Source organism: Urocitellus parryii, chromosome 1 (assembly GCF_045843805.1).
Source record: "Urocitellus parryii isolate mUroPar1 chromosome 1, mUroPar1.hap1, whole genome shotgun sequence".
Taxonomy (NCBI): domain Eukaryota; kingdom Metazoa; phylum Chordata; class Mammalia; order Rodentia; family Sciuridae; genus Urocitellus; species Urocitellus parryii.
This window is the reverse complement of record NC_135531.1, coordinates 265472823-265489912: the sequence shown is the minus strand read 5'-3', so window position 1 is coordinate 265489912 and position 17090 is coordinate 265472823. Positions and strand designations below refer to the sequence as shown.

The 17090-nt window shown below is 55.4% G+C and overlaps 1 protein-coding gene and 1 pseudogene across 1 annotated transcript; one reads left to right on the top strand and one right to left on the bottom strand.

Moving 5' to 3' along the window:
* Nucleotides 1-3176: 3176 nt before the first annotated feature.
* Nucleotides 3177-11880, bottom strand: Slc11a1 (solute carrier family 11 member 1). Its single transcript, XM_026390375.2, has 15 exons — nucleotides 11807-11880; nucleotides 11148-11281; nucleotides 10364-10486; nucleotides 9983-10102; nucleotides 8413-8519; nucleotides 7943-8013; nucleotides 7614-7681; nucleotides 7346-7501; nucleotides 6402-6560; nucleotides 5438-5527; nucleotides 5224-5343; nucleotides 4715-4864; nucleotides 4279-4352; nucleotides 3754-3907; nucleotides 3177-3594 (listed from the first exon to the last, which is right to left on the bottom strand). The coding sequence occupies exons 1-15, from the start codon at nucleotides 11811-11813 to the stop codon at nucleotides 3481-3483; spliced, it is 1647 nt and encodes a 548-aa protein (XP_026246160.1). The 5' UTR covers nucleotides 11814-11880; the 3' UTR covers nucleotides 3177-3480.
* A 2101-nt stretch (nucleotides 11881-13981) lies between these two features.
* Nucleotides 13982-15975, top strand: LOC113183857 (oxysterol-binding protein-related protein 9 pseudogene; annotated as a pseudogene).
* The last annotated feature ends 1115 nt before the right edge of the window (nucleotides 15976-17090 follow it).

Genomic DNA, 17090 nt, shown 5'->3' with positions numbered 1-17090 from the left:
TGCCACCGTGTCCATGGGCCTTGCCTGATTCCCTTCCCCCGCCGACGGCCATTCTTATTATTGGAGGGTGCGGGTTCCTGGGACAGACTCGTTCCCAAGTGTCCAGCCTGAAGCCCCGTGCATAGTGCACTCCGCGCGGGACCGCGGGGACTCAGACATCACAGTTACAGGCGTTTAAACACACTGTCCCCGGCTCTGTGGGGACACACCCCAGCCACGCGGGTTCTTGCGGGAAACCTCCATGCGCGCGCCAAGAGGTGTGCGGGTCTTTTTTTCCCGGTTACTAAGTTCCTCCTATCCCTAGTTACTATTCGGGGTTCACAATTTAAAAAATAACCCGAGCCTCGACAACACGCCTCGGCACTTCCTCCCCTGCCCCGGCCTCGGCGGCGGGCGGGGCGAGCCGGGGTGGGGCGGGCGCGTCCTGTCCCGTTTGGCCGGGAGCGCGCGCAGCGCACGTCCGCCGGGGCCGACGACCGGGAGCCGGGAGGGGAGCGCGCGGGAGGGGACTCTAGGGGACCGATGCCCGCCCGCTGCCGGACCCCGTTCTTCCTCCGCTTCCTAATCTCTGGTGTCCTCAGAACCAGCCCCTTCGTATCCCACTGACAGATAAGAAAACAACTCAGAAGGAAGCCATCGGCTCAGGCCCTCCAGCTTGGGCAGGGGCGGAACTGTGGCCCCTCAGCCCAGCGCCTCTCCTCGGTCCAGCCCGGGGGGTGGCGTCTCAATACCTCCGGATGCTCGCCCGCGCTGACCCCAGAAGGAAGTGGCCAGGGACTGTGAAGGGGGCTGGAACTGAACTGGCTGTCCCAGAGATACCCAAAAACAGGCTTGGCTGTCCCCTCACCCGCCATTCACAAACCGAGGTCCCACCCCCAGCACACATCCCTAACTGCCCCCCGCCAAGCCTTTGTCGGTGCGGGTCTCTCACCAGGGGAGACACCGCTCCGGGCTGGCGCACCTCGGTCCGAAGCCTCTGGCTCTCTCCCCATATTGGCGAAAGTGGGTAGGGTGGTACACGCGCCCGCCCCGCCCCAGCCCACCAACTGCTGTACCCCTCTACCCCAGCAGCCGGTCATCACTGTACTCATACATTTATTTGGGTCTCTTTGCATTCCCAGAAAGGACAGGCGTGGGGGCTGCCAGTCGGGGTGGGCGGTGCGTCATGGGGTGGCACAGAACTCAGCAGAATTCAGTTTTGCAATTAAGAGCAAATGTCTTCTCCATCCCCGGCCAAGTGGGGATGGGGGCAGTGCCAAGGGTAGGGTAGGGCAGGGCTCCTGGGAAGAGTCTAGGTGCAGGGCCACTCCCATTCCCAGGGTGTGACAGCCTTCCTCCCTCTGGGGATGGAACTCAAAGCTACTATGGAGGTGAGGGCAGCCCCGAACAGGGGCCTCCTTGTCCCCAAATCGACTTTGTCCTGCCCTCATCGCTAGCCCCCTATGCTAGGCCCAGGGTCGCCCCTTGGTTGGCCCTCTGCTGTCTTCTTTGACCCCAAGTTCTAAGCCCTAGGCTTAAATGTTCACGTGACCAATCTATGCATCCTTTTGTCCACCCCCCTCCCCACGTCCTGCTCCACAGATCTGAGAACTCCCTAGAGGGGTTCCTGTCAGACTTACTGCACACACCAGAACCCTACTCCTGGCACACACCCCCTCCCTGGACTGCCCCGCATCCTATCCAACTTTCAAAATTCTTACAAAAGTCACCTTCTCTACCCCTGAGCTCTCTAAGTTAGGGTCAGGTGCCTTTCACCTCATCCTGTTATTCAGTGGCTTGTCCTTTATTTACTTAGCTGTCTCCTGGAGTGTCCACGCTCCTGGATAGCTGGCACCTTCTCTAATTCAGAACTCTCCCTTCCCGCCTCTAACACAAGGTCTGGCACAGAATTGGCACCCAGTTAATGCCAAATGAATTGGCCACAGGAATGGGCAGCGGGTACCTCTAGGAAGCTGCAGAAGGATATGGGAGATGCTTTTCTTCACCACCCACCCGCCCCATTCTTCAGCTCTAGGGTCCTGTCTTGTCCAAGGACAAGCCTGGAGAAGGGGGATGGGCGATCCTCTTGCCCCGACACCCTCTCGGGCAGTTGCTCTGCCTTCTCCAAGACGTGTCATCTCCCTTCTCTCCTTGAGGGCCCCACTCTCATCGTTGCCCTTTTAAGAAAGAGGAAATTCTTCTCATAAACAAGCGCCCCAACCTGAGCGCCAAGCCGGCCGCCGGACCCGCTGGGTCCCCGGGAAATCCGGGTTACTTTCAGACACCGCATCTGCCCCAGGCTCAACTTAGGGATAAGGTGCAGCGACCCCTCCTCGCTGCGGTTCTTCGCAACTCCGGGGCTGAGGTCTGAAGGACTGGCGGAGTCTGGAGGAGGGACTTAGGGGAGCCTAGAAACAGCCTAGGGAGCGTCTGTAAAGTGCAGCCTCTGCACCGGGCGAAGGGGTGCCCGGTTCCTTCCTGCAGCTGAGGGGGTTCCCCGCCACCTCCTGGCCGGGGATCATTCTGTGGCCCCCCGGGCGCGAGATTCTGGCACCAGCCTACCCTGATGGTGCCGCTTGACCCGGAGCGGAGACGCCGAGGCGGGAGTGCGGGCCCTCGGGACTGTCCCTGCCCCTAGGGGGAGCTGGGAGTCAGCACAGAGGGAATGTTAAAGCGCCGCGTGGGAGTCCCGTCCGCCCGGTTCCCTGGGGAGATGACAAATGAATTGGGACTGGAAGGCACGGGCTCTTGGGTTCCTTAAGACTAGAGCCTGAAGGAACAAGAATTGGGCCTTGGTTTTACTGTCTGGAAAACGGGTTGCAAGCGCAGAGCAGGAGCGAACCAGATGGGAGGGGGTCAGACTTGGGGTCTTGCGGGTTTGCGTTCCCAGCTCTTGGGAAGAGGAGGGAATGTTTGTTTAACATTCATCAAACTGTTCTAAGTGCCAGTTTGGAGCCTGGGTCCCTTCCCGTCTTTCCCCTCCCCTCATGGGTCAAGTCACTCATATGTGCTCAGTAAATATTTTTTTTAATATTTTTTTTTTAAAGAGAGAGTGAGAGAGGGAAAGAGAGAAAGAGAGAGAGAGAATTTTAATATTTATTTTTTAGTTCTCGGCGGACACAACATCTTTGTTGGTATGTGGTGCTGAGGATCGATCCCAGTCGGCACGCATGCCAGGCGAGCGCGCTACCGCTTGAGCCACGTCCCCAGCCCCCTCAGTAAATATTTTTGAATGATTTTTTAAAGTTCCATGTGCCAGGCACTGCGTTAAAGTGCTTTATACCCACGGCAAGGTTGGTGTTGTCCCCATTTTACAGATGAGGACACAGACCAAGAGATTAAGCCTTTGTTCAAACTAGGAGACAGTAAGTCCCCAAGGACCACCTTTCGTTGATTTGCAAGAGTGTCTGGCTCCATCTTGCTGCCTTCCTGTCCACGCCTGTCTGTGTCCGGGGGCTAGTCTGCCCCTTCATCCCATCTCCCAGCCAGGGCCTGGGGGTCTCATCCAGAGCTTTCCCGACCTGCCTGCCTGTCTTCTAGGAGCCCATACAGGAAGTGCTGGTGGGAGCTGTGGGTCAGAAAGGTGGCCCCATGGGCAATGCAACAGGTCCAGACCTGGGAGAGGGTGACCACAGGGACAGTCAGCCTGGGAGTGGGGGAGAGGCTGAGACCCCAGGGGAGGCCCCTGGTGGCCTCCTCCCACTCTTCCCCACCATTGCTTCCTCCACTTGCCTCCCCTGTTCCTGACAGCCCCACCCCACAGCCCCTGCATACCAGGTAGGCAGTGAGGGCCAGGTAGCCCGCAGCCAGCAGAGCCACAAGGCCGAAGTAGGCTGGGTGGGGCAGGCTGGGCACATAGCTGACCACAAAGTAGAGGTTGATGGCGCAGACCAGTGCCATGATGCCGGAGGTGATAGCTTTGCTCAGCCTAGGGGACAGGCAGGAAGCTCAGGACTGGCTGGATATAGCTAGAGACCTGCATCCCGCCCCTCGTCCAGTGCCCACCGCTAGCTTGGAGCTGGGAGCTGGTACACAAAGCCCTCTTCTCTGAGCTGCGGGGCCTGGTACACACAGAGCCTTGCCCACTTCTGGTCTCCAGGCCCTCCAGCTCCACACTGGCAGGATCTGGCAAGAGGTGAGCTCTAGAAACAGCCCTCACCCCCCACTGGTTTCCCCCACCCACTTACTAGCTGTGTGACTCTGGGAAAGTTCCTCAATCTCTCTGAGCTTCAATTGGACATTGGGGATAACAGTAGTTGCTGCCTCTGGGTGATGAGTACATGGGATGGGAGGACTCACCGGCCATTGGCAAACTCCTGCATGACAGCGGGCATGCTGGTGAACGTTAGGATGGGCAGCACAGCAAAGGGAAGCTGTGGAGAGAGGGGAGGCTGAGGCCGGGACCCTGCCTCCAGTATAAGCAGGGGGTGGGGAGGCCCAGCACCTCAACCTCTGTCTTGTGGCTAGCCTTTGGGGAAGTCCCCTAACTCCTCTGAGCCTGTCTCTGTGCCTTTCAAAGCAGGAGAAAGTATGTGGGGGTGGGGGCTCTGGCACAGGCTGCCTGCGTTTGAATTTTGGCTCAGTCACCTAACTCTGCTCGTCAGTTTTCCCATCTGTAAAACGGGAACAACAGTGACTGGGATTTGGTGAGCCTTGTAGGCCAAGTGCATTTAGGGTAGCGCCTGAGTGGGCTCCATGTGGGGTGGCCGCGGTTCCTGCTGGGCCCTCATCTCACCAGCAGGCTCTGCAGCACGTTGAGCAGGTCGTTTAGGCCTGACAGGTCCCTCAGGTCCCGGAAGACGGCCACGAGCACGGTGGGCAGGATGGCGCAGGAGCGGGTGAGGAGCACCCGGGCAAAGCGGGACCACCGCAGCCTCAGGAAGCCCTGGGGTGGGGAGCGAGCGGGGGTGTGGGTGGCACTGGGGACTTCACACTGGGAGAACACGGGCTTTCCATCTTTGAAATAGGGACCGCTCTGTCCCCCTTTGGTGGAGAGGCAGTGGGTGGAGAGAGCGGGGGTCCCCACCTGTCCCTGACTCCTAAAGACTTTCAAGGGGCTTTCGGGAGAGGGCGCTGTTTCTCCTGCATCTGCGACCTCCAGCGAGTGGCCTCAATTCTCTGAAGCTCACTTTTCTCATCTCTAAAGTGGGACTACGGTGGCACCCCGGGGGCTGCTCCAAGGACCAGCGAGGCCGTGTACCCGAGGCCCCACTAGTGTCCAGGGCGCGCCCGCCTCCCGCCCACCTCCATCACGAACTGTCCCGCGTAGGTGCCGGTCATGGTGGAGCTCTGCCCGGCCGCCAGGAGACCCACCGCCCAGATGTAGAGCGCCGCGGGGCCGAAGAGGCATCCCAGGATCACGCCCTGGAGCGAGGGGCGGGGTCAGAGCTTCGGCCCCGCCCCGTGGGCGGGGACAGGGGGCCCGCTCGCGCCCACCGCCCCACTCGCCGGCGCTTACTCCTTGGTAAATGTCCACCGACACCGTGTCGTTGTTCCTGGGGAAGATGGAGGCGTAGTCGTGGAGGCTGCTGTTGGCACAGACGCTGTACTGCGGCACCGGGCGGGGGGGCGAGATGGGGAGCCCAGACTTAGTCTTGGAGAGTCAGACCCAGGCCTGGGCCGAGGCCAGCAGCTGGAGGTCTGCACCCAGAATCTGGCCAGATTGTGGCTGTCATGGCTTTTTGTCCCCCCCCCCCCTTATGTGAATTCGTTGCCTGTATTTAAAGTTGGGAAGGAGGCCCATGGGACTCGGTTTCCAGCCTCAGAGGAGCTGGCACTACCCAGAAAATCCCGGGGACCCGCGGTCCCCTCTTCCTGCCATCGGAACCGCTTCCCACAGCTCCGAGGCGTCTGACCCCGGAGACCACCGTCTGACCTTGGAGACGCAGTCTGTAGTCCCTGTTTAGTCCCTCTCTCCTTGCACCCAGGGACAGGGTGAAACCCGGGGAGGGTGTGACCCCCCCATCACATGGCAAAGCCCTGGCAGTGCCAGTTCCTGGGAGACCTTGCCTCAGACCTCCCCCACAGGCCTCCAACGCTGACAACCACAGACACAGGTTCAAATCCCAGGAAGCCAGGAGCAGCAGTCTGTTCCTGCTTTCAGCACAAATGTCACCTCCAAGAAGCCGTCCTGACCACCCTGTCCCCCCAGCACAGTTGTTCTTCATCCCACCTTGATTCCTCCCCCAGCACTGAGCAGACTCTGAATCATCCTGCCTTTTCCCAGGGCCGAGGTCGCTGCCTGCTAGTAAGTGCCTGATAATGATGGATTGGCTGAGCGGACGGTGGACAGCTGAGGAGAGGGGACCCGGAGCCCGGAGTAGGGACAGAGGCTCAGAAGACACAGCTGGCCTGGCCGCGGTGCCCGGAGTCCCTCAGGAGGGCCAGTGTGTGAGGTGCACAGACAGGGTGAGCCGGCTCACCGCGTCCTGGTTGGTCTTCTGGAAGAAGGCCTGCCCAAAGACGGCCATGACGAAGAGGTTGATGACGAAGGAGACGGAGAGGGCGATGGAGGCCTCGATCAGGAAGTACATGTTGGCTTCTCGGATTTCCGCCCGGCGGGCACGGTCCACCTCTCGGGACTATGAAGATCAACGGGAGAGGGAAGAGCCAAAGTCCTCAGAGTCACACCAGTGTCCCCTACCTTCCCCCTTGCACCTCTGTTCCCTCTAAACCCCAGTTCTTCCGAAGACCCTGTGTGGCAATCTGGTTCAGAACCTGGTCAGCTGCCTCCTTCCTATATCCTTGTCCTTGCCAGCGGCTGCTCCACAGTGACTGGCTATGAGAATGAAGGAAGACGGGCCTTTGAGATCCCCCTGTAAACACTTGGTTTATTTCTGCCTCAGGGCCTTTGCACTCGCTCTTCCCTCTGCTTGCAATAGCTTCTCCCTGTCTTTGGTCACTGTCTACCAGACTTCTCTGCTGTTTCCTTCAGAGGACCTTTCACAGTCCACAGTCCCTTCCTTTGTTTGCTTGATCCTTGCCCATCTCCCCTCCTAGAATACAGGCTCTGGGAAGGCAGGGCCTTGACTGCTTTTTCAACGTTGACCTTTAGCTCTCTGCACACAGCAGATGCTCCTTTTTAAAAAAAAAATTATTAAAAATTTTTTTGTAGTTGTAGATGGACAGAATGCCTTTGCTTTATTTGTCTATTTTAATATGGTGCTGAGGATCGAACCCAGTGCCTCACACGGGCTAGGCCAGCGCTCTGCCGTTGAGCCCCAGCCCCAGCTCTTGATGCTCCTTTCCCCCCTCAGACCGCGAGGGAGCGGGGGGGGGGGGGGGGGGGCGGGGGGCGAGGTTCCAGGCGTGGGGGCGGGGCCAGCGCGGTTCTCAGGAGGCCTGTCTTCCTCCCCCCTCCAATCACCTTGACCAAGGCTGAGTGCAGGTAAATATTGTGGGGCATGATGATGGCGCCCACGATGCCCACGGCCTGCAGCAGCTCTGAATGGCCGCAGCCCGGGCACGAGGGCAGGAACAGGTCTCGAAGAAGCGGTCCCTGCGCCGGCCGAGCCACCACGTACTGTGGGGAGGAGAGGGTCAGCCACTAAAGCCGGACACCGCCTCTCCCTCCAGCCCAGCACCTGGGGGCTTGTCCTAGGGCGCTTCCTCCACCCCTGGGCCTGGCTTCCTACCTCGTAGCCGAAAGTCAAGGCCATGATGGTGATCAGGAATCCAAAAAAAGCTTCCAGCTTCCGCAACCCTAGGGGCAGAGCAAACCCACCCACCAGAATCCCCTGTAACACCGCAATTTTAATGGCTGATATTTTGAGCACTTGGTTCCCGCGCTGTGCCAAGGCTTAAGGTGTTGTACCCACCTGAGCCACTGTTTCCCCTGTTGCAGATGGAAAAACAGCTGGGCCTCCAGGGCGCGCAGGGGGGAGTCAGCCCCGCCCAGCGCAGCCGGCCCCAGGCTCAGCGCCCAGCCTCGTGCCTCCCACCTGGGCCAGGAGCGCTCACTCACCATAGTTATCCAGGAAGAGGAAGAAGAAGGTGTCCACAATGGTGATCAGGACGCCACCCCAGAGCGGGATTCTGAAACCACAGTGGCCCGGGTCAGCCCAGCCTGGTCCAGTGTCTCCCACTACAGTCCTCAGCGCAGGGATGGTGCGACCAGGCCTCTGGGGTGCAGGAGCCCAGGACAGCAGGCAGGGGGGAGGGAAGCCCTGAGAGTCAACCCTTCACTCCAGGCCCAGCGAGGCCTGCAGGGGGCCAGGAAGGCCGGAGGCTCAGAGCCATAGTCCTACATAGAGCTCTGTAAGTCACATCTGTGCGACTTTACAGAGGTCACTTTACATTCTGAGAATTGGAGCAGCAGACCTATGTCAGAGGGGACAGCAAGATAAAACGGAGTCCAGGAGGTACATGGTCCGGGAAAGAAATAGCAGCTCTCCCCAGCCCTGGACTGAAGGGAGGGTGCCCACGGGGTGGTACCGTCCAGCTGAGAGCAGGTTGAAAGCAATGGCTGTGCCGATGACCTCCTGCATGTCGGAGCCCACGATGGCGAGCTCGATGGTCAGCCAGAGGAGGGTGCGGGGCACCTGGGAAGAGGAGCCGGTCCTTCATCAAGGTCCTTCATCAAAGCGGGTCAGGCACTTGCCTGCAGTTTCAGCCTCATGCCCACCTTTCCTTCCCTGTACTGTGCTGCGGGGCTAGCCGCCTGCAGACCACCCTCCCCAGGCAGCCTCCCCAGGCAGCCTTGCCAGGCTTTGGAAGCGGTGCTTATGCAGGATGGCGGTGTTTTGGATTCCACTTCTGTGTGTCCCCCCCAAGATGCATGTGCTGCAAGCTTGGTTCCCTGGCAGCAATGTTGAGAGGTGGTAGAAATTTTAAGAGATGGGTCCTAACTGGACTTGGTGGTGCACCTTGTAATCCCAGGGGTTCAGGAGGCTGAGGCAGGAGGATGGCAAGTTCAAAGCCAATCTCAGCAATTTAGGGAGGCCCTAAGCAATTTAGCAAGACTCTGCCTCAAAATAAAAAGGGCTGGGGAAGAGGCTTAGTGGTTAGGTGCCCCTGAATTCAATCCCAGTACTAAAAACAAAACAAAACAAAAAGAGGTGGGGGCCTAGAGGAAGGTAGAGAGGTGATTGAGGTGTTGCCCCCCAGAAAGGATTCATGTAATTCTCATGGGACCTTAGTTAGTTCCCAAGAGTGTGAATTGTTACAAAAGAGCAAGCCTGGCCCCTGAATGGCTCTGACTTCCTGTCTCACTATGGCTTCCTGTCTGGCCGTGACATCCCTTCTTCCTGTGTTCCTGCCATTGTGATGCCACGTGCCACTAGAGTCAAGCAGAATCAGCGCCACACTCTTGGATCTCCAGAACTTGAGCTATATAAACCTGTTTTCTTCACAATAAACCCAACCTCAGTTATTTTGTTATTGCAGTGACAAAAAAACTAAGAGATTGGGCAGAGAGAAATCATTTCCCCTGATTCTGGTGGTGTTTCTGGCGGGGTCACTAGCAAGGACACCAGCTAACTGAGCTCCAGCCATAGTTGTGGTCATTTAAGCAGTGGCCACAATGCTTCTGGAAACTTAGTGGCAAATGATGACTCTTGGGCTCATGCCAGGAGTATATCAGTTTTCTGAGCTTTGGTGAAACCTTCTGCCTTTGCTCCTCCAGCCCTTCAAACTGAGTGCCTGCATTGAATCCTTGGAAATGTCTCATGGTATAATTTCTGTTTTCCTGCCTGGACATGGACAGCAACTACCCATGGTAAAGCCCAGCAGTGACCTTCCTTGAGCTGATGCCTTTCAGTTTCTGCCTTGGGCAATCACATCCCCAGGTTCTAATTTCCCCTTCTGTAAAACACGTGTTTCACCCCGATGCCCCACGAGTCTGTGTGCTGTTTGTTTGAGCCTCAGTCTTCTCATCTGTCAACTGGGCTTGCTTGCCGCACTTGGGTGAGATGATGGACAGCTTTCATTTGATCATGGAAGCTGTGAGTAGCTGCTCAGGGTTCGAAATCTGTGGGTGCTTCCTGTCCAGGCCCCCTACACTTACCTTCGGGTAGTAGAGGTGGCAGACCTCGCCCAAGTCCTTGCCCGTCACCACGCCTAGCCGGGCAGCCAGTCTCTGGCACAGCAGGCCCAGCACGGTGGCCCAGAGCAGCACCCAGAGCAGCTGTGAGGAGGCAGGGAGAGCTTCATCCAGGGGAGCTGTCCTGGAAGGCTGCAGGCTGGGGACCCCTAACCCAGGACACCCCGTGGGGAGAGGCAGGAAGACGGAGCAGGAACCAGCTTCGCAGGCTGCCCCGGGGGACCCCTGCCTGACCCATTGAACCAGGAAGACCATCTCCCTGGCAGCCCTGAGGCCCCTGGCCAGCTGAGGGCTCTGCTCTCAGCCTGGTCACCTCCCACCCCACCGAGGCCCCGACTCGGTCACTTTGAATCCAGCCACGGCGCCAGCCTGCAGGTCCGACTCGATGTTTCCCGGGTCCAGGAAGGCGATGCTCATGAGGAATCCAGGGCCCGTGAATGCCCACAGTCTCCGGAGGCTGAAGGTGCCCTGGTGGGGGAACAGAGGGAGGAGGGACGGGGGTGGCAGCACCTGCCTTGGCCGGCCCCTCCATCCAGGCTCCATTGCCTGTCCCCAGAGCTGCCCTGTCCCCAGACATGGCAGAGGACACGTGTGGAGGAACCGGCAGGGTTTGCTGAGTCACGGAGGATCTGCTTTCTGAATTGGTCACGGTCACTGACCGCAGTCTCAGCAGCATCCTGCTCTCGACTTGCCCACCTCTTGCCGCCTTGACTCAGCAGGTCCCCGGGCTCCAAGAGGGGAGCACTCTGGGGGTCAAGCCGCCCTGGTCCGGTTCCTCGCTCCCTAGCCCCTCTCAGACCACAGGGGTCTCTCTGGGGTCCACTGAGGCTGGGGTCCCCCACCCCATTCCAGGGCTTGGCCTGTCAGTCAGACTAGAAATCTGCTAGATTCCTGTGACAGCTTCTTTGGAGGCTAAAATGAACCTGGAGGCGGCCATCCTAATTCACCCGGGACCCTTTCCCTTCCTAGAAAGCTGAGATGCATTCAGAAATGGCTTCATTCAGAAAGCCATCGGTCACTTTCAGACAACCATGGTGTTTTCCAGCTAAGGAAGGGGCAGTTCCACTGTCACTGCTGCCTCGGGATCCCATCAACCCTGGAAGCCCCCAGGAAGTTCCAGAAGGCCTACCGGCTTCGCGTCTGGGATGGGAATCTTCTCACTCAGGTAGGTCTCCCTGGGAGGCGCGTGTTGGGGCCCTGGGCCAGGAGGGCTGGAGATGGAGCCATAGCTGGGCCTGCTCAGCCCCCAGGGCCTCCCGTCACCTGTGGGGGGTCCAGGAGGCATATTGAGTGCCCTGCCTCTTTCTAGAGCCCAGACTTCAAGCCATGGCCTCCTCCCGCTCCTCTTCTTGGCAAAGTAGAGAAATGAAAGTCCTTGGCCTTCATCTGGGGCCCCTCACCTCCACCCCTTGACCTGATATTTCAGATGTGTGGGAACTGGAAGTTTCAGAATTACTTTCCCAGAATTCCCCACACTCAGATCTCAGAGGTGTGAGAGAGACACCAGACTCCGGGAAGGGCGAGTTGAGGCCACCATGTCCTCCATCCCTGCCTCCTCCCAGGGACGAGGAAACCCAGGGGCCCTGTCGACAGAGACCAGACGTGGGAATAACAGGCCCTTCAAGGGGGGAAGATCTCAACTCCGGTGGGCCTGGGTCAGAACTGGGGTCCTGGCCACCACTCCCCTGGGGCACTGGGGGCTTCCTTGCCTCTCAGACCTCCCCAGACCCAGTGTCCTCCTCCACCCTGCCCTCCTCATCAGGGGAGCCCCTGGAGGCCACTACTCACTCGTCATGAGGACACAGGCGTCCGGTGCGTGGTGAGTTTGGGGATGTGCCGGGCACTCCTCGGCCTGCTCCCGCTCTGTGGGGCTGGTTCGAGTGACTCTGGGAACACCCCCTCCTGCCCATCACCCTGGCTCCGTCCCTTACATCACTGGATGCGGACACTCACATACTCACGCTTGGGCGTTGTGAAACTCTCCAAAGGCAGAAGTGGCCACTCTGGCGGAAGGGTCTGGTCACCCACAACATGGTTCCTCTCTCGGGTGCCCTATGCCCTTCAACATCTCTGGCTCCCCTCCAGGCTCCCCATGTTCTGTGTCTCCCAAATGAACTCTGATTTCAGGCACTTCCTGAGTAGCAGGTTGGAACTCTGATCTCCCTCATTTCCAGGGAGGGGAGAGGGTTGAGGAGAGTTCCCTAACCAGTGGCCCTGCTTCAGTCACACGCCTGCACAATGGCGCCTCTTGGAAATGCTCAGCTATGGGCTTCAGGGGGATTCTGGGTTGGTGAACACACTGGGTGCTAAGTGAACCACATCTGAGGGGCAAGAGAAGCTCCATGCACCGCCCCCGCCCCCCAATAACCTTGCTCTGTGTCTTCCTCCTATTCGGTTGTCCCTGGGTAAATCCTTTATGATAAACCTATGATATTAAGTAGGGTTTTCCTGAATTCTGTGAGTCACAGATTATCAAAACGAAGGGTTGTGGGAACCTCCAGTTTGCAGCCAACTTGGAAAGAGGTGTGAATAACTTAGGGACCCGGTACTTGCAATTGGCATCTAAAGAAGGGAGCCAGCCTGGTGGGACTGTCTAACTTGCTTGTGTTAACCCAGGTAGTTAGGATCAGAGTTGAGCTACATGGGAGAACACCCCATGTGGTGTCAGAAGTGTGGAGAGGAAGGAAACCAAGTGGCCCTCTTTCAGAGATTTTTAGGCCCAGAGTTGATCTAGACTAGGATTTACTCCCATATTGAGTCAAAACCTTTAGATGACGCCTGGGAACCCAGGGTGAGAGTGGGGAGCCAATTTCCTGGCATCTCCATGACGGGGCAGGCTAGAGGAACTGGAGAGATGGCAGTGTGGGGACAGGGGAAAGGAATGGGTCCAAGGGACACGGCACCCTCATGGCTTGTCACCACGCAATCCTATTGCACAAGGTACCACATCATCCTGGCCCCTGAGGTCTGCACACATTTCCCAATCACCAATCCGGGCTCCTGTGGGCTTGGCGGGCTGGGACTGGGAGTCTTGCTGTCTGCGAATTTGGTGGTGGGGGGGGGCAGCTTTCCAACAGCTAGGAACTCAGTCAATGTAACTGATCATGCATTGATCAGTGTCCCTCACAACCTCTAAGTTACAGAACAGGGGGTCTGTGCCATGGTCAAGAGCAGAGATCCTGGGCAGAGACTCAGAGAGCAGAAGTTCTAAAAGAGCGGCAGAAATCTACAGAGATATCCCCAGAATCTGGGGGGTGGTGCTGAATGTCAACCCCTGCCCAGTGCAGGTGAAATTTCATAATTCTCAGTTCACTCAAAATGGGTCACAGACTTAAATGTCAGTGTGCAAGTATCAGAGTTTTAAGAAAATAAACAGGAGAAAATGTTTCAGATCTAGAACCAAATGAGGGCTTCCTGGACTTAATCACCAAAAGCCTGATCCATGAAGGAGAAAACAGATGAATTGGACCTCAGATAAAAATTAAAGACATTTTCAAATTAAAACCTTTTATTTCAAATAGAAATCTTCTGCTCTATGAGAGACCCTGTTAAAATGATTAAAAGATAAGATATAGCTGGGCGTGGTGGGGCACACCTGTAATCCCAGTGGCTCTGGAGGCTGAGGCAGGAGGATCTCGAGGTCAAAGCCAGCCTCAGCAATTTAGCAAGACCCTAAGCAACTCAGCAAGGCCCTGTCTCTACATGATATATAATAAAGGGCTGGGGATGTGGCTTAGTGGTTAAGTGCCCCTGGGTTAAACCCCTGGTACAAAGAAAAACAAAACAAAACAAGAAGATAAAGATTTGTAGATAATGTTTGCAAATCACAGTGCAAGGGACTATTATCACAGTAGATAAAAATCTCTTAGAATTTAACTCTCAGGATCTGATCCAGGGAGTAGAAGAGGGGTGCTCTGGAGCAGCCCCCGCTCCCACCCCCGAAGCACTGAGGGGCCTCAGCAAATGGCTTTCTTGCTGGCCGCTTGCGGAGTGAGTAGACCCTTTGGGGGTTTGGATTCAGGATTTGTTCCTTGTGTCCAAGACTTTGACAAGAAACTAACAGAGGCAGATGCTGACCTTCAAATCTTGATAGAACAACTAACGCTTTTTGATGACGAGCTTCAAAACTGTAAAGATGATGAACAGAGAAAGAAAATTGAAACTCAAAGAAACAACAAAGAGCAAGGCAGAGTCTATTAAACACCGCATTGTGTTGCTGCAGATCGCTAAAGACCAGGGTAATGCGGAGAAGCACGCAGATGGAATTATCAGTGCTGTTAATCCTGTGGATGCAATATGTCAACCCAGTCCCTGGGAACCCGTAGCAGCACGGTGCCATCCCAGACTGTCTTACCTCCAGAACCAGCTCAGCTGTGTGAGTCAGAGCAGCGTCCGTCTTCCTTACCCCTGGGACCTGGGTTAGCTACCTTGGGACATCATCAGACTCCAACACCAGATAGCACAGGCAGTGGGCATTCACCACCTAGTAGCAGTCTGGCTTCTCCAAGTCATGTCACCTTGTCTCCAAACACAGTCCCAGAGTTCTCTTACTCTAGCAGTGGAGAGGAATTCTGTGATGCCGATGGATTCCATGGGGTGGCTCATCCCCAAAGAGCTTAATAGATTCTTCTGGTTCTGCCTCCTTCTTGACACACAGCAGTTCGGGGAATAGTCTACAGCGCCCAGATACCACAGAATCACTGAATTCTTCATGTCCAATGGTACAAGTGGTGCTGACCTTTTTGATTCACGTGACGATAGAGAGGGTGACGGGGAGGCAGGGTCAGTGTTATCATGCACCTCTCGTCACAGGTTAGGCTCCGAATGGGTCTTCCTCAGGTAGTTCTTCCAACATTTATTCTTGAAAGATCTCTCTTAGAAATGTACGCAGACTCTTTTGCACATCTGGACCTGGTGGTGAGCATTCGTGACCAGAAAGATCCCAGGGATGGAACGGTTCAGGTTGTGAAATGGCACCTCTCCGCCTTTCATGCAGGAAGGACAGGATCGGTTGCCAAAAAGCCATACGACCCCATTTTGGGTGAGATCTTTCAGTGTCACTGGACATTACCAAATGACACGGAAGAGTCCTTTCAGAAGGACCCGTTCCCTGGGTTTCCAAAAACATGTAACATCCGCGGCTGAGCAGGTTTCCATCATCCACCCTTTTCAGCCTTTTATGCTGAATGTTTTAACAAGAGAATCCAATTCAATGCTCAGATCTGGACTAAAGCATCATTCCTTGGGGTGTCCATTGGGGTGCACGACATAGGGTGAGGCTGGGTCTCAGGGCTAGACTATGATGAGCATTACCTTCTCACATTCTCCAATGGTTAAGGAAGGTCTACGCTCACAGTGCCCTGCGTGGAACTAGGAGGAGATGCAATATTAATTGTTCCCAAACTGGCTAGAGTGCAAACATCGTCTTCCACACTAAACCTTTCTATGGGGGCAAGAAACAGAATTACTGCTGAGTTTTTTTTCTCCAAATGACAAGAAGTCTTTTTGCTCAATTGAAGGGGAATGGAACAGTGTCATGTATGCAAAATGCGCAACAGGGGAAATTCGGTCTTTGTAGATACCAAGAAGTTGCCTGTAATGGAGAAGAAAGTGAGGAAGTTGGAAGATCAGAATGAATATGAGTCCCGCTGCCTTTGGAAGGAAGTCGCTTTCAGTTTAAAAAACAGAGACGTGGATGCAGCAACTGAAGCAAAGCACAGACTTGAAGAAAGACGAAGAGCAGGAGCTGGAGGAAGGAAAGAGAAGGAAACTCAGGGGGAGACAAGGTTCTTCCGTGAAGATGGAGGAGCCATTACTGAACCGTCTTGGTGCTGGGAGGCAGTAGGCTGGGACATGGGTCTGCACAGGGCGGGTCGTCCAAAATCAGCAGCACTCTTCCTCTGGGAGCAGCCATCACTCCCTTCTTACTGCAGTGGTTCCTGCTGCAGACGAGCTGAGGATCGAACCTGGGCCGCATGCATGCCAGGCGAGCGCTACCAGTTGAGCCACATCCCCAGCCCGAGCATCCCTTTCTCTACAGCAGTTAAGACTTTGACTTCGGTCCTGGGAAAACTGGAAGTTTTGGAACACGTGTGCTGCTGTTCCAGACCCATGCTCTGAAGACTCACCCTCTGTGCTCTTGTCCTACAGACTCTTATTTCTTCCTTCATGTAATATACCTAGTGGCAGATTTTTCATAAATCTTCCATCTATTATTAAAAAAAAAATTATACAGGGCTGGGGTTGTGGCTTAGCAGTAGAGCACTTGCCTAGCATGTATGAGGCACTGGGTTCGATCCTCAGCATCACCTAAAAATAAAAGGTTATTGGGTCCACCAACAACTAAAAAAAAAAAAAAAGAAAAAGAAAATTTTAAAAAATTCCAACAGAAGTGACCAAAAATCATGAGCAGGGGCTGGGGTTGTGGCTCAGTGGTAGAGGGCTTGCCTTGTATGTGTGAGGCACCAGGTTCAATCCTCAGCACCACATACAAATAAATAAATAAATGAAGATATTTTTAAAAAACCATGAACAGTAATGTGGTGGGGGGTGGGGAGTAGTTAGGAGGATTAGGTGAACTCTAGATAGGGGAAAGGGGAAAAAAGGAGGGAGGGGGCATGAGGGTAGGAAAGACAGTGGAATGAGATGGACATTATTACCCTAAGTACATTATGAAGACACGAATGGTGTGACTCTACTTTGTGTACAATCAGAGAAATAAAAAATTGTGCTCTATATGTGTAATATGAATTATAATGTGTTCTGCTGTCATATATAACAAGTTAAAATAAAAAATGGAAAAAAAACCCCCATGAACAGTCACTTCACCAAAGAGGATGTACAGATGGCAAAAAATACATGAAAAGATGTTCAACATTATTAGTCCTTAGGGAAATGCAAATTGAAATTATGACCAACCAGGTCAGGTGGAACACTCCTGTTAATCCTTGCTACTCATGAGACTGAGGCAGGAGTACCACAAGTTCAAGGTCAATTTGGGCAACTTGGCAAGATCCTGCCTCTAAAATAAATTTAAAAGGGCTGGGGAGGTCAGGCATGGTGGTGTATGCCT